The 24,892-nt window shown below is 36.6% G+C and overlaps 1 protein-coding gene across 27 annotated transcripts in view; it reads right to left on the bottom strand.

Moving 5' to 3' along the window:
• ppip5k1a (diphosphoinositol pentakisphosphate kinase 1a) overlaps positions 1-24,892 on the bottom strand; it is a 97,516-nt gene that overhangs the window by 38,185 nt on the left and 34,439 nt on the right. For 5 of the 27 annotated variants that reach the window (XR_015496265.1, XR_015496264.1, XR_015496262.1 and 2 more), the window contains exons 26-29: positions 19,770-19,895; positions 7,047-7,184; positions 5,335-5,448; positions 799-1,473 (exon numbers count right to left, since the gene is read on the bottom strand). Coding sequence is in view for 9 of the 27 variants with exons in the window: in XM_087261861.1 (XP_087117987.1) it covers positions 899-1,473; positions 5,335-5,448; positions 7,047-7,184; positions 9,566-9,745; positions 15,144-15,206; positions 19,770-19,895 (1,196 nt within the window). In the remaining 18 variants the exon portion in view is untranslated. Of the gene's footprint in view, positions 1-359; positions 1,474-5,334; positions 5,449-7,046; positions 7,185-9,565; positions 9,746-10,294; positions 10,355-15,143; positions 15,207-19,769; positions 19,896-24,892 lie in introns of those variants that run through there. The other 22 variants (XR_015496260.1, XR_015496259.1, XR_015496257.1 and 19 more) reach the window with 15 other exon arrangements.

Below are 24,892 nucleotides of genomic sequence, written 5' to 3'. Positions count from 1 at the left end.
GGAGCAAAACTGCGCAGAGCTGTGGAATTGAGGAATCCAGGAATTGAGTTTGAGACCCATGTTTTACAGTGTATGTTGACATTCGTTTTTTTTTTTTTTTTACCTTTTTTTTGTGAAATATACTTTCAATTGAGAGACAGAAAGTTCTTAGAACACACTAAAAATAAATTCATCTGTGTTCAGAAGATGAGCAAAAATCTTATCATTTTTAAAACAACAGGACTTATTAAATTTGCCATTTTTTTTCAACTATCCCTTTCATATGTTTAAGCTAAGATCATTATTCAAGAGTAATTCAGCAAACATTAGCTAGTATCAAATATCATGTCCCTTTGAAAAAAACAATCTTCCAGACCAGCTAATGAAGAAAAAGAAAACATTGTTTGCAGTCATTTGAACATGAGGAAGATAATATGTGCACGTACAAAATATTTCAGTGCATCTAACAGCTTATGTTTGACCACTGGCCATTCAACGAGAGAGATGCATTACACGGGGAGCATCTCTGAATGACGCTACACAATTAAACCATGGAGACTTTATTAAGCTTCTCATCTTCAACAAGTGAGGGCCTCCATTTCCTCAACTTACCATAAAGGGATATTTCACCCCAAAATATCGATTTGTTCATTATTTACTCAACCTGCATCTGTTCACAAGGAAATTTTGAAGAATGGTAGCCATTGACTGCCAAAGTATTGTTTTTCCTACTATGGATGTCAAGAAGTTCTCACATTCTTTAAAATAACTTCTTTTTTGTCTTTAACAGAAACTAATGGTGAGGTGGGTGAACTATACCTTTAAAAATGTAGGCAAATCCCTTGTATGGGACTCAATGAAGGTGTGAGGCACTACAGCGAGAGCATGCTGGGATGGGGTGAAGGGAGCACTGTTTCCTTCAAGGCTCAGGCACGTGTGGAGCTCCCACCTCCAGAGGAGTTCCAGGATGGGGCAGGGATGCCGGGTTCTCCCTCCAAGCGTCAACCGTTTCCTGCGTATCAAAGAACTCATCGGGCTCCTCAGGGCTGAGCGGTGTCTGGGCGCTGGACCCAGTCTCAGAACTGCTTTCTCTGAGCTCCAGGAGAACAGGCAGGGAGCCGGGCAGCCCGCGGAAGGACTCTGGGAGAGGACTGGGTGGACTGGGCTCAGCCGTGTTTGGACTTGACCCTTCATCACAGGAAGGGCTCTCTGTCAGACACTGGCCTGCAGAGTCTGTGCCGTCTGATGTTATCTGACTGGGTCTCTCCATGATGGGAGAGGGTATGGAGCTGTGCGGGTCCTCTGAGGGTATGCTGGGTTCGGATGTCAAAGACACAGTGTGGCAGTTGTTGTTTTGAGGGATCTGGTGGATCTCTTCACTGCTCTGAGGCGTTAGGGTGATCTTCTCACTGAAGCTGAAGCGTGGAGAGGTGTCAGCCGTGGTGGGAGACGAGGGGCCGGCGCTGGACACTGTGCTGGAAGGACCACTGCTGTCTGTACAAACAAAACACACACAAACCATCATTTGGCTGCAAAACAAACTACTTTTGTTTGAGTTTTTCCATTTGTGTCATCAAGAGAACTTCCCCAGTCTCACTCCTGTGTTCTCACTATTTTTTTGTATTCATTCATTCAAGTTTATTTGCACTTTTTACAAGAACTGTTGTTTCAAAGCAGCAATAGAAAAGGTGCACATTCTTGCATTACAATCAGATTCAGAAAAGTTAAGGTTATTAGTTACTGTAACTTAAAATTAGTTATTAATAACTTTAACTAATTAACTAATTAATAGCTTTTAACAGTTAAAGTTATTATACAGTGCATCTGGAAAGTATTGATAGCGCTTTACTTTTTCCACATATTTGATGTTACAGCCTTTTTCCAAAATGGAATAAATTCACGTATATCCTCCCCATAATTCCCCATAATGACAATTTACATTTTTTTTTTTTTAATTGTTGCAAATTTATTTAAAAAAAAAATCATATGTACAGAAGCATTCCCAGCCTTTGCCGTGAAGCTCTAAATTGAGCACAGGTACATTTTGTTTCCACTGATCATTCTTTAGATGTTTCAGCAGCTTAATTGGAGTTCACCTGTGGTAAATTCAATTGATTGGACATGATTTGAAAAGGCATACATCTGTCTATGTAAGGTCCCAGGGTTGATAGTGCATGTCAAAGCACAAACCAAGCATGAAGACAAAGGAATTGTCTGTAGACCTCAGAGACAGGATTGTCTAGAGTCTAAAAGCTGGGGAAGGTTACAGAAAAATTCTTAGTCAGGGAGGTGATCAATAAACCAATGGTCACTCTGTCTGAGCTCTAGTGCTCTTCTGAACTAAAATCTTCTATCATCAACTAAAATGTATTTTTATGTAGTTTATCAGAAACTTGACAGCAGTTGACAGCAAGAACACACATAGAAGCCTTGTCAAACTGACAAGCAGCATCTGAATGTGTTCAAAAGAATTAAAAACGGCAAAATGGGACGAATTTATACTGCATTTTGAACGTAAAACCACTCTAGGTTTAGCTCTGCGTTCTGCTCTGTTATAATGACTGTTTACATTTATATGCTTAACCAGCATTTCATCACAGTACTCTGAAACAATTTCGTTACTTCTCATTTCTATAGTCTATTAGTTTTTATCTCATTTAATATTTAGTAAAACAAGTTTAGCCAAAACAAAAGAAAAAAAAGTGTAGGATATTTTACATGAAGTGAAAGACTTATCTTTAGATATCTTCGATATGTGCACTGTTTACTAAATGTGCACAATACATACATGTAAATATGTAACAAAAAACATATAGAGCTGATTTAATTGTTGTTTGTAAATCACACAACTGTGCTATACAGCATTACTTATAACAACACTGTAATTGTGACAAAATACTGTGTGTTTCATATTTACATTCAATGTGGTTCTTTTCTATCCTACAATACTTTTTGTTGTGTTACTATTTAAGTGTTCTTTTTTGCTCTGACAGTGTACAGTAGCTACATTTTCTATGGTTCTGTTTACTTTGTTATTTGCACAACAGCACAGTAGTGCTGTGTATAGTGTTAAGCAGGGAGAAAAAAAACCTGTACTGTATTTATTTATCAAAGATTTTGTGCAGCTGTTTATTTGTAAACAAGGAGGGAAACCCCTTTGTTTGAATTATGTTTTGCTCAAAAAATAATGTTTAATAATGTTTTAATAAAGGCTTTAACTCTCAAGCAACCATTAATGGGAAAATATAGAATATATATTGTATACCGGATATGATATTTTGCCCATATCGCCCACCCCTAGTTTCATTCTATTCTATTAAAACTGTCACGTATTTAAATATATTTTAATGACAAACCAACAATGGCCTAGATACCGTAATGTGCTGCAATTTAAGAAAACACATGCAATTTAAAAAATGCCAGCAAATTAAAAAAAGATCCTCATTGGTTTGGCAGCATATGTTTTGCAAAACCCACAATGCAAACACATAAAGAAAAATCATGCAGCATTTTCTCAAAAAGCAAACAAAAATAGAAAACAACTGCATTTTCTTACAACACATGCAAAACATGATGACCCTAAAATGCTTTATGTGTTTGCATTGTGAGGATTTGCAACACCTACACTGTCAAACTGATCCTTTCTTAATTTGCTGGTGTTTTTTTTGTAATTGCATTTCTTAAATTGGAGCATGTTAAGCTCTCTCGGCCGCCATACAAACTTGTTATGATAAAACTGGCATGTTTAAAAACTCTTAAACATTTATAAAGTTTAAAATTTGAATATTTTAGCACTTTATATGTCAGCACAATAGACTATAAGGTCAGCACATGTAAAGTGCTAAAATTTACAAACTCTGACAGCAGTTTACAGCATAATAATTTTTCAAAGTATATTTATGAGTGTAGTTTTGAAACAGTCATAAAAGTAAACTTGCATAGGTGAATGGCTATTTATTTATTTAATATATTATCAGCAAAAATTAGGGCTGCAGAATATTGGAAAAATCTGATATTGCGGTATTTTATTTTTCTGCAATAAATATTGCAATACAGCTTCACAGGATAGATTAAGCGGCATTATTTGACTATTTTAGGGAGACTAACAGTATCTAGGTACAGAGATTGAATAATCACAATGGAATTTCTCTTTTTCTTACTTTGTTTTGTCTTGTTTCTAGTCCAACTATTTAAAAAACATCTAAAAATAAAGAGTGAAATATCAAAAAAGTTAAAATATTGTTTTGTTTTTACGATCAGAAGAATTCAATTCAATTCATGTTTATTAATATAGCGATTTATAAAGCAGTTTAACATTGAAGTTGTAGTAAATTTAGACCTTCTATGTTAAATAAGTGAAAATTAAGTTTTTCCTTAAAGCAAGCTAAATTATCTGCCAGTGGGGTAAGTAAAATAATCTTGTTTTCGATTTGAAATGTAGATATTTGGACCAGAAATAAGACAATAAATAAATAAATAAATAAATAAATAAATAAATAAATAAATAAATAAATAAATAAGAAATGTTTTTTTTTTTTTTTTTTTTGCATAAATGATATAAACTCCATATAAACACAGTGATTAAATCATATTCTGTGATTCCTGGTCAACTATAATTCAGACACAACAATACATGTCTTTGCGATGTGACTATTTTGGATGCTCACATTGCGATATCGATCCTAAAATGATACATTGTGCAGCCCTAGCTAGCAAGTTTTTTAAAAATATACTGGTAAGATTGCAAGTATAATACAAGTGCTTATATAAGCTACAAGTAACAGTACATCATCCTCTTTATCACCACCTAGTTTTATTTAGTATGTCAGCACTGTAAGTAAACAACTAATCCTTTAAATAAAGAAGATTTAATTTGTATAAATTAAAATGAAATCTTCACAGAGTTTGTAATTGTAACTGATACACTGTGAATTTTCTGAGAGCTCCATCATGCTTCACCTGATTCATTCAGGCATTGATAGTGTTATATATATATGATAGTAAAATGCATAATTCAAAGTCTGAGGATGAAAACAGCACAAAGCAGAAGGTCACACTGTCATCTCTCAAAATGACAGTAATTTTGACATGGCATGAACACAGCACGACAGAAAAGTTTAATTTTAAGCACAAAGCTTCTAATCCCAAATATAACTCTCTCCTTTACTATCAACCATGATACCTTGCATAATTATATATCAATTCCCAACCTTTATAAAAATGGATGAATTTAGCTTTCATCTGTACAATGATATTTGTAAAGATAACACTTAAAGATCATTCAAACATCTGGTCAATCCAGCATGTGTAATTGAGTGCTGAGAGTTTTGTCCATGTGAAGGCAGCAGTACTCACACCAGGGTGGCCGATCAGAGCGTTGGCGCAGTGAAACAGAGGATGACAGGACTCTGTGTGGGATGTAAGACTCCCCTGTGGGTTGGTTCTGGGAGTCAAACATGGCTGAGAGAGCTACAGAAGAGGATAAAAACACACACAGTTAAAACAATTGTGACCCAAAGTTCACTTAAACGTATACGAGGAGTAATTCACGTTAATCTGTTAATTTATCAGAAAATAATGCACACACATGCTATATAAAAAGTGGAATATTTTCAAAGAACTCATTGGTCTGATGTCAATAAATTTGTTTAGATTGTACTACATTTCAAGACATTGTTCAGATGTCAAGATTTTGTCATTTATGAGAATGCATGTAATTTTCACAACTAGAGGGCATGCATTCACAACAAACAATGTGTCCCTGTTTTCTTTAAACTAGCCTATAAATCAAGTGTGTGGGACTTCACAAGCATGCCCACATAATGACACGGCCTGCATAACTAGGTTAAAATTGCTTATTTCGTATTCCTGAAAATGTAAGTACATAAGTCAGCAAAATGTATAACACTGTTCTAGTGTTTTTTTGGATATTTTAATTAAAAAAAAAAAAAAAAAAAAAAAAAATATATATATATATATATATATATATATATACACACATATATATATATATATATATATATATATATATATATATATATATATATATATATATATATATATATATATATATAGTATTATGTAAATTGGTTGTGTGTAAGACTAATGTCTTATGAATCTCATCACAAGCCTCCACTGCTAAATACACAGTGCCTTTTAAAACTAGTAATGGAGTCTCTAGCTATGTTTCCATCCAGCACATTTTAGGTTACTGGGCAAAAAGGGCATCGATTCTAGAAATGTGCGTAAACTACTGATGTTGATGTGATTGGATTCCTGGGGCGGACATAAGTCAAATTGTTTATAAAACAATGGAACAAAATGGAACAAAATTTCAACCAGGTTGTCAATGGCCAATTCAGACTTACAAGAAGGTTTAAGAGCTTCTACAGCATTTGTTTTTGTTCTAAATCATATTTATGGTTTGGGATAGGGACAAGGCTAGAACTATATTTTGGAAAGGAATGTTGTTCCAGATTAACATTTTGCTGATGTACGTACACTGTCAGAAATAAAGGTGCAAAACCCATCAATGGGACGTTACCTTTTCAAAAGGTCCAGATTAGAACCTTAACACCCTAGTTCAGGGTTAGACAAGTTTGGTCCTGAAGAGCCAGAGTCCCTCAGAGTTTGAATCCAGCCTTCAAAAAACTCACCTGTCTGTAACTTTCTAATAACACTTTTTTTTAACAATTATTTTTTCGGGGTTTTCACCTTTTAATGTATAGAACAGTAGAGAGTATTTAACAGGAAAGTGTGGGGAGCATAGGACCCCGAGGCAGGCAGCGAACTCAGGTCGCCGTGGGTACCGAAGTGCCATGTGTCGACGCACAAACCACCACACCATTGGCGCACACATAACACTCAGTCTTTGATTGGCTTTTTTAGATGTTTATGGATAGGGTTTGAGCAAAACTCTGCAGGACTGTGGCTCTCCTGGTATGAACTTGCCTACCCCTATAGTTCTTCATTCTCCTTCAATCAACCATGAACTGTGTTGCACCAGTTACATGTTTTTTCTTGGATATGTGCTCTATATCAATATAGAGTATGTCTATGGGCATCACCTCTGGTTGTCCTGGTGTGGGAATCTCCAGCATTCTCACACACAGTCGTCAGGAACTCATTCACTTGTTTGAGTGAGAGTGAGTTGTGTAGGGTCTCAAGAGGGTATATGGAGGGCACCATGGAGCAGCCTTCAAAACCTGTGGATGAGAGAAATGATGAGAGAAGATGAGAGGTGAGATGAGAAGATGATCCAGACATCTCTGAGAAATACCACAGTCATTAAACCACTGAACCAATCCACCAACTGCCAAACCCTTGCTAGTGACAGAACAACAGTCACGGTGGAAAACATTCAGATGTACAGGCATACAAACAACTCTTACCATTCACTCATATCTCTGTATGTACTACATAGAAAATTTAAATCTATGTTCAAACTACAAATAATTACATGGTTTGGTAGTAATGTAGCCAACTTCAAGTCAAACAAAAAACGTGTTAGTTGTTAGTCTCTATACACTTCTTTTAGTTGTAAAAAATCAAACTCAAAGTCCGCGTGAACCAGAAGTTGCTGAGACTTTTTTTCTGTATGTTGATGTACTTCTAACTGAAACTGAATATTGAGTAGGGGGGATGGGACTTTCTTTTTGCACCTCATTCCCCTGTAGCAAACTAATGGTATGGTTTTGAGGTTGAAGCCATTGAACTGATGTCAACAGAGAAGGACCACCAGTCAAAACGCAGAATGGTCAGACTTTGATTAAAGATTAACAAAACTAACATTTTTTTTCAATGGAGTAACTTGCACAGATTAATTGTTTACCTAAAGAATAACAATGTGCTTTAGAAAAATAAACATACATTTTGATTTCACACGGACTTTCACACAGACCAATTGACACCGCACAGACAAACACCAACTATCATTTCTGTCAGAGTTTGTTGGATTAGTGTATTACCCCTGTCACCATTGGTCGAAGATTGCTTTCATCCGACTGAACATGGTTAATCTCCATTTGTTGGATTGTGTAACCAGTTATTTTCCAACAATCATTTAATTATTGTACTGGACAATTGTTAGGGCAATCTGAACATGACACCAAATTATTCACAGCTTTCTAAATATTGTACAATGGCCAACTTCTTAGTTGATGTTTGTCTTTGCGGTGTGAATGGGTCTTTAAAGCAGATTAAAGCATGTAAAAACTGCACTTGTGAATCCTACTGTATTTCATGACAATACATCACTTATGATTATTGCTAATAAAAATGATCCTGGATTTAGGGAAAAAAACAACAACAACAACAACAACAACAATAGCATTATAAAAATTTTTTAAGTAATGTAAATCTGGTTAACATAATTATTCTGAGTTTACTAAACTATGAAATTAATAAAATCGTGGAAACTGTCACAATTGAAACAGAAATCTAGTGTTTTTTTCTTTTTTTTCAAACAACAGGAGGATTGTGGCATGCAAATCATATGCCACTATCATGCAAGCCTGTTGAGGTCAGAGAGCTGATGTGACTGTAAGCTGACACAGCTGCAATCAGATGCCACAGCATGCATCTGCCCCACAACACACAGCAGAGAGGTCACTTTTAATTCTTTTTTGCTTTGATATGACTAAAACTGACATCAGAACATATATTTAGTCTGATATGTCCTCTTTCTAAACACATTTGACCTTCTTAAGAGCTAAATTATGAAATCAAATCCATCTGGGGTCTTTACCCAATGCAATGTATGGTCTTTTGTTTGGTGGAAATTAGTTTAGAATTAAAGTCTCAAATACCCTCAATTTGTAAAATACACTGGGAGGGGTAAATATTTGTGTACATGTTAATTAGTTGTATTTTATTATGAGAGGTACTATATGTGCACTACTGTTTGGGGTCAGTGGTATTTTGTTATGTTCTTCAAAAATGTCTCACCAAGGCTGGATGTATCCACAATACACGTTTTCTGATTGAATATATCTAGAAATGAATTTATTCATGTAATGACAAAACTAAAGTTCCAGTCTTTTTTTTTTTTTTTTTGTAAAACTAAAAGTACAAAAAGGAATATATTTGAAATACAAATCTTCAGTTAAAATCACGGTTTCTTTTGGACAAATTTGGACTAATTTGACTTTTCTTAATTATTAGATCACTTACTAACTTTCATTTAGCTTAGTCCCTGATTAATCAGGCGTCGTCACAGCAGAATGAACCGGCATTAACTCAGGCATGAGTTTTTTATGTGGTGGATTCCCTTCCAAATGCATTTGCCTAATTAATGTATTTTTTTTAAATGACTGCCCCCAGACTTTTGTACAGTAGTGCACATTTTAAAAGCCAAACCTGGGAAATGAATTACAGCTACATTTTAGATTTAGCCTGTTAATTAACTTTAAATGCACTTTGCTAGTAGGCTAAAAAAAGAAAATAATTCAGCTGTTTCACTGCAAGCCGCTCTTTCCAATGACACAACATGCTTCAAACAGCAGAGGCGCTATAGAGCAAAGCTGAGCAGCGGCCATTACTGCAGTCACGGCACAGCAGGGCACGGAGAGACCTCCGCAAGGCTGACCGTAGATGTACTCTAGTGGATCCTGGCCAGAGATTAACCAGTTGCGGAACAGGCGGAGATGATAGGAGCACTGATGGAGGTGGTGGGCAAAAGCACTGTCCAAACAGAACGGGTGGCCAATATTGGGGTCGTTGGAAAAGCGCCTCAGCAGCTGGGCTACCTGGTGCTCTTCCAGAGGTTCTGAGGAAGAAGAGCAGAGCAGGGAAGACAAGAGTGGGGAGCAGGGCTTGGAAAGCAGACGCGTGAGGGCATGGGCTTCTTGTGGGCCATAGTTTTTGGTTTTATCATTCTTAGCATGCTATCAGAAAAACAGCCCACAACAGGTCTGAAAGGGTTAAATAGACATTCCTTCACACCTAAACAAAGACGAGTTAGCCTGAGCGACTGTTTACCAGCAGATAATCCCAAGCAGACACACAGCAGCACTTAAGTCCGTTGTAGTCCACCACCTTCATTCAGATACTGTTCTATGAAGAAGAAGCAGTACCAGCGACTGGGGTCAACAAATTTTGATTGAGGCACAAGACCACAAAGGATTCAAGGTTTTCGACTAAGTTACACAGACATCTACGTACCCAAACTGACATCTAGAAGAGCTAAACAGATCTACATTTCCTCACACTGTGAGTTCTGGAGCGTGCATATGGACACGGTTTGGTTAGGCCCAGTCGATTGACTCAATCGACCCGTTCCAATTTAAGCTGTGGTGGGATAGAGATCTATCATTACCTGAGAAGGACCACCATAGAGGTAGTTTAATCACCCTGGTAGAAGTGTCATCTTGTGTGCCTAAAGTGAATACAGTACTCAGTGGAGTCAAATATTGAACTCATACGAAATGCAAACACAAAAACTACTTCATTAAAGGTGACATTAGATTAAATTTTTCTTTTTATACATTTTTTGTAGGGTTTGCTGAATGCCCACCAACACTGCATGTTTTGGATATCTCCTTTGTCACACCCATTACAGGTCTCTGCTAATGAGATGATCTGAATCAGGCTGTTTGGTTAAGGAGACAGAAAATGTGCAGAGCTGGTAGTCCTCCAGGAACGTAGTTGAGAAACATTGAATTAGATCATCAGCCTTTATGTGCAGAGGTATGTTTGTCAGTACGGTACTGTGGTTTTTCACCAACCAGTCCAGAGGCTATTAGGCTGAGCCTTTGTTAAATACATCAGTGTCATATACTGTATAGGTATTTGTTTGAATACAGTTTACATTGATAACTGTGAACTGCAATGTCAATCAATGATAAATTACATGCAATGATTATATGTACCCCATATGGCCGGGCACGATCTCACATTTTGCCATCATAATGTGGAAACGGCTTCAAATACTCCTTTTGGTTAAGTTTGATGCTTGATTGAGTGCTGTGTGTTTGCAGCACCAGTTAAGCTGCTCAAGAATGGATTGGAACCACAGCTGGCGCAAAAAGGCGCAAGATGTGTTTAACATGATTTGTTGCTATTTTCAGACCAGCACAACTCTAATTTTCCCATTTTGTGCCATGTTGTTAAATAGCAAATCCCTTTGCACCACTTAGTGGACTCATGGGTGTGCTGGTCTAATATAGAGGTGTGTTAGGACGCATTGCTTGTGCGTTGCTATTTTGAAGAACTGAAAATGATAGCGCCATTGACCAACTAAAAGCTGGTCTAAAGTCCAGCGAAGAGCACATTAGCACACTTTCACATTGTATAATACACACAGGATGTACAGCAATACACAAATATCTTTACACATTAATTAAATTAAAGGATTTAAATGATACAAAAATGAATGTTTTTAGCATAAATATAAAAACCACTGCTTTCAAGCCTTCTTCATTTCGAGGGGCTTTTTCAGTTTATTCATGACAATTTGCATTTGTGTATTATTATTATTATTATTATTTATTTGCATATTTATATTAGTTTTAAAAAAACAAGTTTAGATTTGTCCTACTCTCGAGTTTTGGAGACGTCTGCATCACACTATGGGGCAAAAGAACAGGAAGTGTGTTTGGATATAACTTGTTTGACCACACTTTGTTATTATTGTTCATTTATTTGTTTGCTGGAAATTAGAACTGAATTTATAAATAGTTTTGAATCAAATCTTTGCGCTTACAAACTAAATTAAATATGCAGGCTAATGAATGTCTTCAGTGGAGTGTGTACAACAGTTTCCTTACTCCGCGAAAGTAAAGAAGTAAACTAAAGAGTAAAAGTAAAGAGAAATTAAAGAGGCCAAATGGAGAAGGCTCATTCTTTATCCTTGCGCTGCAGATAGTCTGTTTAACTGTTTTCTCACTGAAGCATTCAGTTTTTCCACTTACAAAGTCCATCATGTTAATAGCAAATTCAACATGGCGTGATGCAACTGACCCTTAAAGGTAATGTAAGATAAGACACTGATTGGTTTAATGCACATTATGCTCAAAACACACCCATAACTCATAAAGAGAATAAGCACAGCCATGTTAGACCATGCACTAGAACACAGTGTATTTTTCCATCCTTAAAATAGCTAAATTGGATTCGGACACATCCTTAATGCTTTTGTGCCATGCACTTTAGACTTTGTGCCTAGATTGTTCAAATAGAGCCCAAAGAGTTGCGCAGCAGCTGATTAGCAATTAAATAGATATGAAGCAACAAGGTTTGCTCTGGTCTGAGGTGTCTTTAAAAGGTTAGAAAGGGTGTGTATTAACATTACCATTGGGAAATTTAACCAGCATTTTGTATTTTTGATCAAATCAATGCAGCCTTGATGAGCATCAAAACTAACTTGAAAACTAATTAAGAAATATTACTGAACCCAGAATTTGAAACCAATGCTACATCTTTTATTGGCCATTATCAGTAGTTCTAATACAAACAAACATAAACGTGCACACACAAACACATTTGTTGTATATCAAGCCATGGATTTTTTAACTTTCATTATTTTTTCATATTGAGTCAAGTAATTATATTCGCTTTGCCCTGAACTATTGCTTACACAAACCTTTTGACTTTTTTACAATTTAATTAAGACATTATGGTTTCTTTATTAAGCTGTTTCATCATGTGCACCATTGGGAGATGACCAAAATGCACATTATTGGAGGTTTAACTATTCTTGTGGGCACATCTGACCTGACCCGACCCACATTTACCAGAAAAACACAAAAATATACTAGTTAGGCTGAAAGAACTACGTCTGTGTTAACATAATGTGGATTTATTTCAACACGAAGGTAAGTGAGTGTCAATGTAAGTGTAACTACAGAGAAAGAATGCTGGACAAAAGGCTTACATGTAGATTTTGAGAGCTGGATGGTTGGGAATGTGTGGTGGGCAGAGTGTGTGGGATCTGGCAGGGAATAAGGACTGTGTAGGTGGACCAGGAACCATCTTTAAGCTCTGCTGAAGATGTACTGAACACATATACAGCTGCACTATGTGCAAATAAATCTAGACAACACACTGCTGTAATTCAGTTTACAAGCAGTTCTCCTGCATTGTTCACTACCTTTGTTATTATCTCCATTTAATTCTTTGCTAAGTATCTGGACATTCACTTGATCACAACACATGCAGATTTTTCTTTTACAGGTCTTCTTATCACAATCAACAAATTCAGTTTATGCACAGCACATATTAATTAAGGGCAGAGAGCCTTTCTATTAATTAAAGGCTAAGAGTCATTCTGCATCTTATAAGTGTTATAGATCATTCACCTAAACTGAAGATCTCTGTTTTAATTTTTTGGTTGTGGCATTTCAAACTATGGTACCTTTTTCTGCAGACAGACTAAAGAAAGATGATTTTAAGCTGCTTCCCATTGAAAAAAACAGGGTGTAAAACACTCTGGCTGCACAGCTCAACATTCACAACATACACAAATAACAATTCAAATGCACGACCACACTGAATTTAAATAAAAATAGACAGAAGATTAATGGGTAAAAAAGTGACAGGTGAACCATTCCTCTGTGATCAATTACATTGTCCAATAACACAATGAAAATTGCCAACGGGGGAAGGCTTTAATCATTGGTGTGCTGTCCAGCAGTGGTTTAGATCCATTATCTTGCATATCTATTTATAACTGTACACTGCAAAAAATAGCTTAATCAGTATTTTTGGATTTGTTTTTTAGTAGATATATCAAACCATCCCTATTTACTATAATATTACATTACATGTTTTTAATCTATTATTTTATAATATATTTATTTTATAAAAATATTACACACAAACACACACAATTGAAGTCAGACTTATTAGCGCCCCTTTGATTTTTTTTTCCGTTTTTAAATCATAGTTTTTTTAAATCAAAATTTTTTCATAGTATGTCTGATAATATATTTTCTTCTGGAGAAAGTAATCGTTTAATTATGTCTAGAACATTTTTAAAAATCAGAGAGTATGAATTGCTGGAAGAGTCTTGTTTTAATGGAATTTAATGCCGCACACCGTATTGGGAAAAAAACTCAGCATTTCACGATGTGCGTGTCTGTGGTCCTTTACTGACTCAGAAGGTGCAGAAAATAGTGTCAAACAGCCGTGTGTGTATAGACTATCCTGACGCAAAATGTTGTGAAAATCCTAAACAACGGTAATAGTTTGATTGCGGTGTTTACAAATCTGTTCTGCACTTCAATAATGCTACTAACATATGAATACTCCATATGTCTTAATTCAATTTCTGTTTAGTTTGATTATGACTTTAGTCAGTTTAAGGTAATCAAAAATCTCTGTTTACATGATAGACTCTTAATCAAAGTATTGTCTTAATCATATTAAAATTCAATTATTGGTGTCCATCTAAATGTACTCACTGTCACATGATGCATTCTAACAAGGGTCCAAGACAAAAAGTGTTTTTCAAGCTTCAAAACAATGAAAGAGTGAGTGAATCAATTCATAAATCATATTAAAAGACTCTGATCCAGTTCCAAACTATTCATATTCTTTTTACTTATCCACTAATCTAAGCTAGAAACATGTATTAACCATTGACTTCCTTCCATAGTATTTGTTTTTCCTACTATGAACATCAGTGGTCATCAGTTTTTCATTCAGAATATAATAATTTTAACATAAATATGTCTAATGAGACGATGATGAATGCATCTTTGTTGAATAAATATATTTTAAACTGTTGAACAGTCATTATCTCATGTAGTTTGCTTCCTAAATGTAAAAAAAAAAAAATTTAAATACAAAAATACTGATTAATATGATGATTTTTTTACAGTGTCATACAGCCACCTTCCCACAGACTTGTGCACATACAAGCACAGAAAACATAAAGAGGTGCTGAAACTCATCCACATGTAAACTGAGTCACTGGGTGAGAGAGAGCGTTTACCGCAGGAGGTTACAGAGAGCGACAGTGGTGAATGTGGGAAGGGGAAAAGACTGGTTGAATGATTAAAAAGGATGGCGAAACTGGAGAAGTCGAAGGAAAGATGGCAGAAATCACGTGAACAGAAAAAAACAACTAAACCAACGAAAATGTCCAAAATGAAAAGTTTACCATTGACATGCAAACCAAAGTGAGGTGGAGAAAGTGGAAAATACTTGAAGAGAAGCAGACGTACCATTAGTCGGATGCTTTGCAAACGACACAGAAAATCGCTTTACTGCCGGCATAGACAACAACTCTGAGGAAATAAAAAAGGTCACTAGAGTTACCATATTTTACAGAACACCTGCACAGGATGGGGATGGTGTCACAGAGCTGAAGGTGTCAAGGTTTATAGGGTGAGAAGTGAGAACTGGGTCTCTATAATGACTACAAACTGGGACAAAAGCAGGAAGAGCAGTGTTTTGTAATGTGATTTAAATAAGAATCACTCAACTTATTTTGGAAATAGGTTTATTTTACATTTTAGAGGTAAACGTTGTATTTTACTATTTTTAATCCATTCAGTTGACCTTCGGTTCTAGTAGTAGCACTTTTAGCTTAGCATAGCATAGATTATTGAATCAGATTGGATCATTAGCATCTTGCTGAAAAATAGAGTTTTGATAATTTTCTATTTAAAGCTTTACTATTCTGTAGTTACATCGTATAATAAGACAAACAGGAAATAAAAGGTTGCCAAGCCCTTGATTTTTATACTGGAATGAGACACAGCCATATTAGCCTACAGGTTGTTCCTAGCCATATTAGCCTATAGGTTGTTTTCACATGACACCATTAAAGACGTGCAATTCAGAAGGAGGGCAAGAAGTAATTCTCCTACATAGGAATCACTAAGAGAAAATTAAAATATTTCTGCTTTAACTATGTTGTTTATAATTGTTTAAATTGCCCAAAATAAGAAATGCAGAACAGCTTTTATAGACTTCCAAACGTTTTAGCTCATAAAGGGGGAAACTTCAAGAAACTGGCTGAAAAACAGAAGAAAAGGTGGCATGTAATAAACATTTAGTCAGCGCATCCATGTTTACAAACTTTAGCACCAATAAAGATCATATACAGACCTAGCTGTGTGTATAAATATGTTTATGTGTTACACTAAAATTAGATAAAAACATCGCCACATTCCCCCAAAATCCAGGAGAATATAAATAACGTAGCCTGCCATGTCATCACTGCAGTAATCTCTGTCTGGTTTTGCAATAATCCATGTCTTTACTGCCGTTTTGGCAGAATAAACAACCATAATGTGAACATCGAAATGTGCAGCAGCAGTTAATGTTGGTTGATGTTAAGATCATTAAGTTAATTTCCCCTTCCAAAAATAAATAATAATGTAGACTGTCATCTGTTATTTTATGATGTCTGAAAGATATCCGCATGGGAAAAAACATGTTTTTGAACCACATAGTAAACTGTATAATGTGCACAACTTTGTAAATGAATGCTACAGAATACTGTAGTACAGTAAACTGATAAACTGTAATAAATACTGCAGCGTTAGTCTAAACTGTGGTGCATTGTGATGGTGTACAATCAAAGTGAAGAAAACTAAAGCCTATTGAATAATTTGTTTATGACTACAGTGTGTTTACCCACAGCAACATTAGAATTACTACGACAGTTTAATTCAAGTAATTATCTATAGTATGCTTCCAAACACTATATTTACTAGATTTTTTTATGTAACGTAATAGCTTAAAGAGAATATGCCTCGATGACAGGCAAATATATTTTAGTTCAGTAAAAAAATGATCCCTCTTCTTTATGTAAGGATCATGTCCAACATATGTGGTTATTTTCGATTTATAACTCCCTTGAAATATGTTATAAATCGCAAAAATACAGACTTTCCTCTGTCTACCATTCTGTTTTTTACTTCCTGCCCTCCATCTGAATTTCGCCTGTCACCAGAACCATGTGACTGCAAACAACCTATGAAGCAACTTTTCATTTTCTGACAGTCTTTGTACACAATACAAAAAAATAACTATTGAATCTCTGCCCATGCTAATGGTCTAATCCGATTTTATGATCTTTGCTAAGCTAAAAGTGCTCCTGCTAGACCACGAGATCAGATGAATGGATTAAAAATTGTCTCAACTGTTTACCTTGAGAGAATTTGTAAAATGAGCCTATTTGCAAAAAAACACATGTTCCTTTAAGCTTAAGAGTGAGAATGTTCCTTATCATAAGGAAAAAAGATGTTAATCTTTTTAGACTATTCCTAGCTCAGAAACTACAGTGAAAGAGAAAATGATAACAAGTGGACAGATCTTAATAGATAGTAACAAAAAATATCTTCAGAGAGTTGTCGCAATGAATGAGTGGGTCTATTTATAAAGCTTTGAATACAGTAATATTTTCAGCTTGTCACTTTATGGGCACTTCTCAACTATAAATACAGATACCAGATTATCAGACGTCATCTCTCGAGAACAAACAAAATGGTTGACAGAAGCATGAAAAGCTTAAGAGGGTCAGATCGACCTCTTGCTTCTGTAATAGAAGCAGCTCTGAGAGCCTGTAGTGAACAGCACAATACCACACACAACAGTGAAGACAAAAAAGACTGTGGGGATTGTGGTCAGTGGCCAGTCAAAGGGTTAAACTCAAGCTAATAAAGGTTATATGAACAAGCTCATGTGTATGACTGTAACAAATGAAAGTGTAAAGTTAAAAATGCAATACGGCAGTAAACAAAAGAAGACACAGAAAATGGGAACTAAAAGGAAAAACTCCATACAATGTCACACTGACACCTTGTGGACGAAGGGTTTCACTACAAGAGAACAAACTGAACATTCTGGAAGGAATCGAGACATGAGAATGCTCCAGCATGGACTAGCAAGTCAATTCTTTCATACGGTTTCATTTCAAACATCAAAGTAGAGTTAAATCCACAGCTAATGGCCATTTATCTGATTTAGTAATTATTAAAATATACAAATAACTGAAAACACTTCACAATAAGATTCAGTTTGCTTTCAAGATTCAGGTTACTACTAATGTTATTGTTCAATGTCAAAAAAAATAATTAGGTAAAATACAGTTTATTTGTAAGATATTGCTAAAGTTTTATTGTTTCCTGCATAAACTATTCATCCAGATTAATAAGTGCTGCTAAAAATGTTATTTATTGTTTTTTTTATTTAAGCTATTGCATAAATTAGTATTAATAGATAGAGCCTTACTGTGAAGTGTTACCAAATAAAGGGATGTAACGTGTACATTCACCAGTCACTTTATTAGGTACACCAATCCAACTTTTTTGTTAACGCAAATTTATATTTAACTCAATGCATTTAGGCATGTAGACATTGTCAAAACGATCTGCTGCACTTTAAAACCAAGCATCAGAATGCTGGTGATGTAATGGTATGGGGATATCTTCTTGGTACACCTTGGGCCCATTAGTACCAACTGAGCATTGTGTCAACGCCACAGCCTAGCTGAGTATTGTTGCTGACCATGTCCATCCCTTTATGACCACAGCGTACCCATCTACAGATGGCTACTTCCAGTAGGATAATGCGCCATGTAATAAAGCGTGAATCATCTCAGACTGGTTACTTGAACATGATAATACCTTAATCCGATAGAGCACCAGACCTCAAGTCAATAGACCTTTGGGATGAGGTGGAACAGGAGACTTGCATCATGGATGTGCAGCCGACAATATCTGCAGCCACTGTGTGATGCTATCATGTCAATATGGACCAAAATCTTCGAGTAATATTTCCAGTACCTTGTTGATTTTATGCCACGAAGGATTAGGCAGTACTAAAAGTAAAAATGCGTCCAACGCAGTACTAGTAAGGTGTACCTAATAAAGTGGCCAGTGAGTGTACTACTGTCCAAAAGTATGGGATCAGTCAAATAGATTTTTTTTTTCTTTGAAAAGATTTTGTTACTTTTAATCAGAAATGAAAAATTAAACAAACAAACAAAAGAATTCTACAATGAAGGCACTTATAAGAAACATTTAGATTTAAATAGTAAAATATATTAAGCTATTTTTAACACTGATAATAACAATAATACATCCAATTTTACAATTTTAAGATTTTGTTTGTTCAAATTAGCTACCTATATTAGTAAACACAAATTAACAGTTTCAAATACTTCTGCAGCATTTATTCATTTTAGATGTTAGTTTATATAAAATAAATGATTTATTACCAGTATAATACACAGTGTGTTAGCGAATATGTAATATGTAGCTAATAATATTTAAGTATTTCATAATGTCATTTTTTTATGTATTTTAGATCCAACAAAACCCTTGATGTCTTGGTGTGTTTATGAGACTTCTTTCAAATACATTACAAAAATAAAACCAACCTCAAACTTTTGAATGGTAGTGTATCTGAGACTGTCAAATGTTCATGTAGCAAATAGTAGTCAAGATCATTGTTTATATTCACATTCCAATTCACAAAATCTATTTTGGATCAGACTTTTTAGATCCCTGCAGTGGTACATAAAAATATGTGTTTCCAATCAAATGATGTCAAGAATAAAACGCTGGTCACAAAATAATGACAGATGACAAGAAACAGAGGACATCACTTCTGAAAGATAATGAATGGCACAGTAGACTCCATGATTTGGACACACGCTCAAGATCATGAAAATGAACCAGGTGTGAAATGGTGAATATGACAGGGAGATGTGCAATACACCATCAGGATCTGATGTAATCAAACCACATTTACAGGAGGTGCCCTTCACCTAAGGTTTCTACCCTCTAAATTTTTCAATCATCGCTATGAGAGAAGAAGCTGGACTGAGCACATACCGTCTTTATAGGTCAAACTGCCCGAGGAGAATTTTTTGCGATGTGTGCGAGCGTAGTCCTGAAGGTTGGGGGCGCTAGAGGAGCCCCCCAGGACGGTGGTACTGAAGAGACCAGCGCACTGAGAGCCTGCAGAGGGGGTTAGATCATGGAATTAGTGTGCACACCAACCACATGCACTTATAATCAAATCATAGCAGTTACTTCAGGGGGAGTGAGAGGATTATAAAGTCATAATGTATGACTTGTGCCAAAACCATTATGGTTTGGCGGACATCAACGGCAGAGACTAGTAGAGCAAAAACTAATCAACAAAAGACAGCAGCCATGTTCTTGTCATGGAAGTGCTCATGGACGTATGTAACTCGTAGAAGCAATTAGAAACAAAAACATTGATGAGTATGCTATTAGCGAATGTCAGTGTTCACATGTCATGGATAGTAAATATATATAAATGACTACACAAATAAGTACCATACGCTAATCTAAATGAACACAAATTAATTACACAATATTAATCACTTTAACTCTACAGACAGTTAGATTTAAAGTATGTCTCATTGCATGCAGGATTATTTTGCTAATTTACACTCTGTTTTAATCATGCAATAGATTTAAGGCATTCACTTTCGATTGTAGGCAACAGCTTTGGGGATAAATAACCAACTAAACTGTTACTTATCAGTAGTGGTAATGAATAACAAATCCTCACATTACTGTAACAGAGAGAGTTTTTGTACCTTACTAACTAGTATGTTTATTTTAACAAGGATACATTTTTACCATAGATATTTACATTAGATGTGGCCTACCCAGTTGTTGTCTATTGGAAGGAATGCATCAATAGAGCTGCCATTTTAGTACAGGGGAGCGCTCCTTTGAAATGAATGTGGCACCAAGGTGCAGTGGAGGACTGTGGCCATCCAGAGCCAGAGATATATACACACATATATATATCTCTATGATTGGGAGATTTCTCGATGGTCAGTATGAAAATGTTTTTTAATTACGAAAAATGAAATTTTACACCTCTTTTCTACATTAATGGATAAGTGACCACAAAGGCATTGCCGACAAAGAGCATTCGTTTGTGTGCACAGAAATGTATTATCCTCCCTCCCTGCTAAATCTGATCTAATCCATGTCCTGAAACACACCCACTCTCCCGCTTTCACTTCTCATTCTAACGAAGGAAGCGATTCGTTTGTGATTGAATCTCCATTATGAACTACTCGTTTACTTAGCCGACAAGAATATAAGTTTTTGGTACCGCAACGTTGTGTTGTCATATTTCATTAACATTGTTTGCTGATTTTATTCAACAAATCTAGCATAAGCCTGGTATTTAGTTTGAGTTGGTGCTACTTTGCCTTATGATCAGTACTAAGTCACTGTATTATCATCAATAATGTTACTCCTTTAGCACTAAAGTTCATAACATCCAAAAACGTACCTTACCTATGAAATGTTCTTGTAAAAAACAGGACAAGTAACCACTCATCCAACCAGCAGAGAGAGCCTTCGCCTGAATTCTGACTGTTCTTCGTTGGTTACTTCCTGTTTGGTGGCCTGTTTTTGTACTGCCTTCCTGTTCTGACCTTTGTGCCTGTTTTGTTGACCACTGCTTTTGGATTACTTATTTTGCCTTGACTGCCTTGTTTGGACTGTCTGATTTTTTCTCTGAACCTTGTATGCTTTTCTGACTACGATTGAGTCTTGTGATTTGAATTTGTTGGCTGAGAACTATTAAACCTCTTGCACTTGGATCTAATGTGTCTCTAGGTCGTCACTACCACCATTGTCACAGAATACTTTTCCTAACATGGATCCAGAAGAAGTTTCTCAGGTACAGACTACAATATGTTTGCTTATCAAAGTGAGTTACTAAAGGGATATCAGGAGCAACTGATGCAATTATCAAATGTCAACAATCATCTCACTCAATACATCCAGTCAGTTCCTTCTCCTCAAAGCTCTACGGTAAGACTAGCTTTGTCTAACAAATTTGATGGCTCACCTGAGCAATGTTGTGGGTTTGTTCGCCAGTGTAAAATATTTTTTACCAGCCAACCTGATACTTATAAGTTACTTGATACTTATAAGTTACCTGATACTTATTAAGATACTAAGAAGTGTGCAGTGTTAATGTCACTGCTAACCAGACGAGCCCTAGATTGGGAATCAGTGGTTTGGGAAAGCGATGCTAAAATACAAACGTAATTTGATTATTTCATCTCCCAAATGCATGAGGTGTTTGCTTATCCTGAAGGGGGACAGGATATTTCTGAACTACTCCTAAATTTAATATAAGGAGCATGCACTGCAGCTGACTGGCAGCTGAAAGTGGATGGAATGACATTGCCCTCAAAGCAACATTCAAATGGGGATTAAATGCAAAAATGCAAACTGAACTAGCCTGCAAGGTGGTGGATACGACATACAGTGAGTTCATCAACTTGGCCATCAACACACGTTTATCAACAACGAACAACCAACCTGGAACAAGCCCAGACATGCCCGGACACTCTACAACCAACGTAAATGGCAGCCACTCGTCTCTCAACTGACAAAAGAGACCATTGTCAGCATGAATACCTGTGTTTCTACTGTGGAGAGGAGGATCATCGCCCTGTTTCCTTTCCCCACAAGACCAGACAATCTTTCCGAGCTAAATACAGTGTGAGTACAATTGAACTTCCTACCTCTTCTAACCACAGTTTTTTGTCTAAGCTGTGAGTTAAGTTTTGATACTGCCTCTCAATGGGTTTCAGCATTAGTGAATTCTAGGTCAGCATTAAATGTCATTGGGCAAGAACTAATCAACACATTAAATGCTACAACATTCCCCTGTGTTCCTGCCATCAACATAACCACCATCAACAATGGTAATATTGGTTCCAGGATAACAGCCATTACTCAACCCATGTCACTTCGCATTGTACTTTTCCATAAGGAGACCATAACTTTCTATTTTGTCAACTCATGCAAATATAAAATCATTTTGGGTCACCCGTGGGTACCATCCATAACCATGAGCCCTTGAACAATTAGGTGATGCCCATATCTATACCAAACTTGACCTTAGGAGTGCTTATAACCTTATTCATATTTGAGAGGGCGACAAGTGAAAAAACTAATTTCTGACCACTAGGGGGCACTATGAATACTTAGTTTTGCCTTATGGACTTGCTAACTCACCAGCTGTCTTCCAATCATTCATAAATGAGACATTCAGAGACCTGCTAAACAGTTGTGTCATAGCTTTAATAGATGACATTTTGATCTTTTCTACCAACCTAGAGCAACATATCAAGGATGTCAACGTATTCTTAGCTTGCAACAAAACCATCTCTATGCCAAACAAAAGAAATGTGAATTCCATATGTCCAAAACCATGTTCCTTGGGATACATTATCAGCCATCAAGGAGTGGAGATGAACGATTGTAGGGTACAGGCAGTCACTGGTTGGCCTCTCCCCAAAACTGTTAAGGCACTACAAAGTTTTTTGGGGTTTGCTAACTTTTATCGCAGGTTCATCAGAAACTACAGTCTTATTGCAGCCCCCCTTACCTTACTGCTAAAAGGCAAGCCATGTTAACTCAACTGGAATCCAGAGGCAGTAAAATCTTTTGAAAGACTCAAAAACAGCTTCACTACAGCACCCATTTTAAAGCACCGCAATCCTGAACTACTCTATTGTGGAAGTGGATGCTCAGACTGTGGCATTGGAGCCATCCTCTCACAACGACACGGTAAACCGGGTAAACATCACCCTCGTGCTTATTTTTCTCAAAACTGACTGAAAGAAATTATGGTGTAGGCAACAAGAAACTACTTTCAATGAAAGCAGCACTAGAAGAATGGCGCCACTGGCTGGAAGATTCCAGATGATCATAGACCACAGAAATCTTGAGTACATCAAGAGTGCCTGACGATTAAATCCTAGGCAAGCCCGTTGGTCAAGCCAACAGGAAGATCTGTTTTCACAATTTGATAAGTTTAGGACACTCAGGTATATCTTGCATTTTGGTGGCTGAATATGACCCAAGATACTGCAAATTTCGCCAAGTCCTGTGCGGTTTGTGCCTAATCCAAGACACCAGGGGAACTACCAGCAGGATTACTCCAACCTCGCCCATGGTCACACTTATTTGTTGATTTTGTCACTGATTTACCCAACTCCAATAACTACGCTACTATACTAATTATCATAGATCACTTCTCTAAAGGTTGCAGACTGATCCCGCTCAAAGGGCTACCTACAGCCATGGAGACTGCTCTTGAACTGTCTACGTGTTCCAGCACGTATTCAGAGTTTATGGTATCCCAGAAGACACTGTATCGGACAGAGGTCCCCAATTTACGTCAAAAGAATGGAAGGCATTCTGCAAACAACTGGACATCAATGTCAGTCTCACCTCAGGTTATCATCCTAAATCTAACGGTCAAGTTAAAAGACTAAACCAGGAAATTGGACGCTACCTTAGAACCTACTGCAGCAGAGAGCAGGATAAATGGAGCAATTCTGCCTTCCTCCCCTGAGGCAGAATATGCTCAAAATTCCCTCCAATATTCTTTCTGCACTAACTCTGTTTCTGTTTCAGTGCATCCTAGGCTACAAAGAACCTGATGTTCCCCTGTTCTGGTGAACCTTTCATGGTGCCATCAGTAGACATAGGTCAAACATAGGGAAGGAGTATGGAACAGCATTCATGTGATATTTCAAAGAACCATAAGTACCCAAAGGATCTAAGCAGACCAAAGACGACGTCCACACCCCAACTATCAACCTGGCCAGAGAGTCTGGCTATCAACTCGAGACCTCAGACTACAACTACCTAGCAGGAAGCTCTTACCAATCTATGTAGGACCCTTCAAGATTCTGAAACAAATTAACAATGTAACATACCATTAGAGCTTCCTGCTGATTACCACATCTCCCCTTCCTTCTATGTTTCCCTCTTGAAACCGGTCCACCCAACATCTGACCCCAGCACATTGAAACCTGAACCCCCTCTACTTTTAGAAATTGATGGGGCACCAGCATATGCGGTCAACGAGATTTTGGACTCTTGCCGCAGAAGTGGTCTATTACAATACTTGGTGGACTGGGAGGGCTATGGAC

This window comes from Danio rerio, chromosome 7, assembly GCF_052040795.2.
Source record: "Danio rerio strain M-AB ecotype USA chromosome 7, GRCz13ab, whole genome shotgun sequence".
In the NCBI taxonomy this organism is placed as follows: Eukaryota; Metazoa; Chordata; class Actinopteri; order Cypriniformes; family Danionidae; genus Danio; species Danio rerio.
Note: the sequence above shows the minus strand (reverse complement) of the source record. Positions and strands in the feature narration are given on the sequence as shown.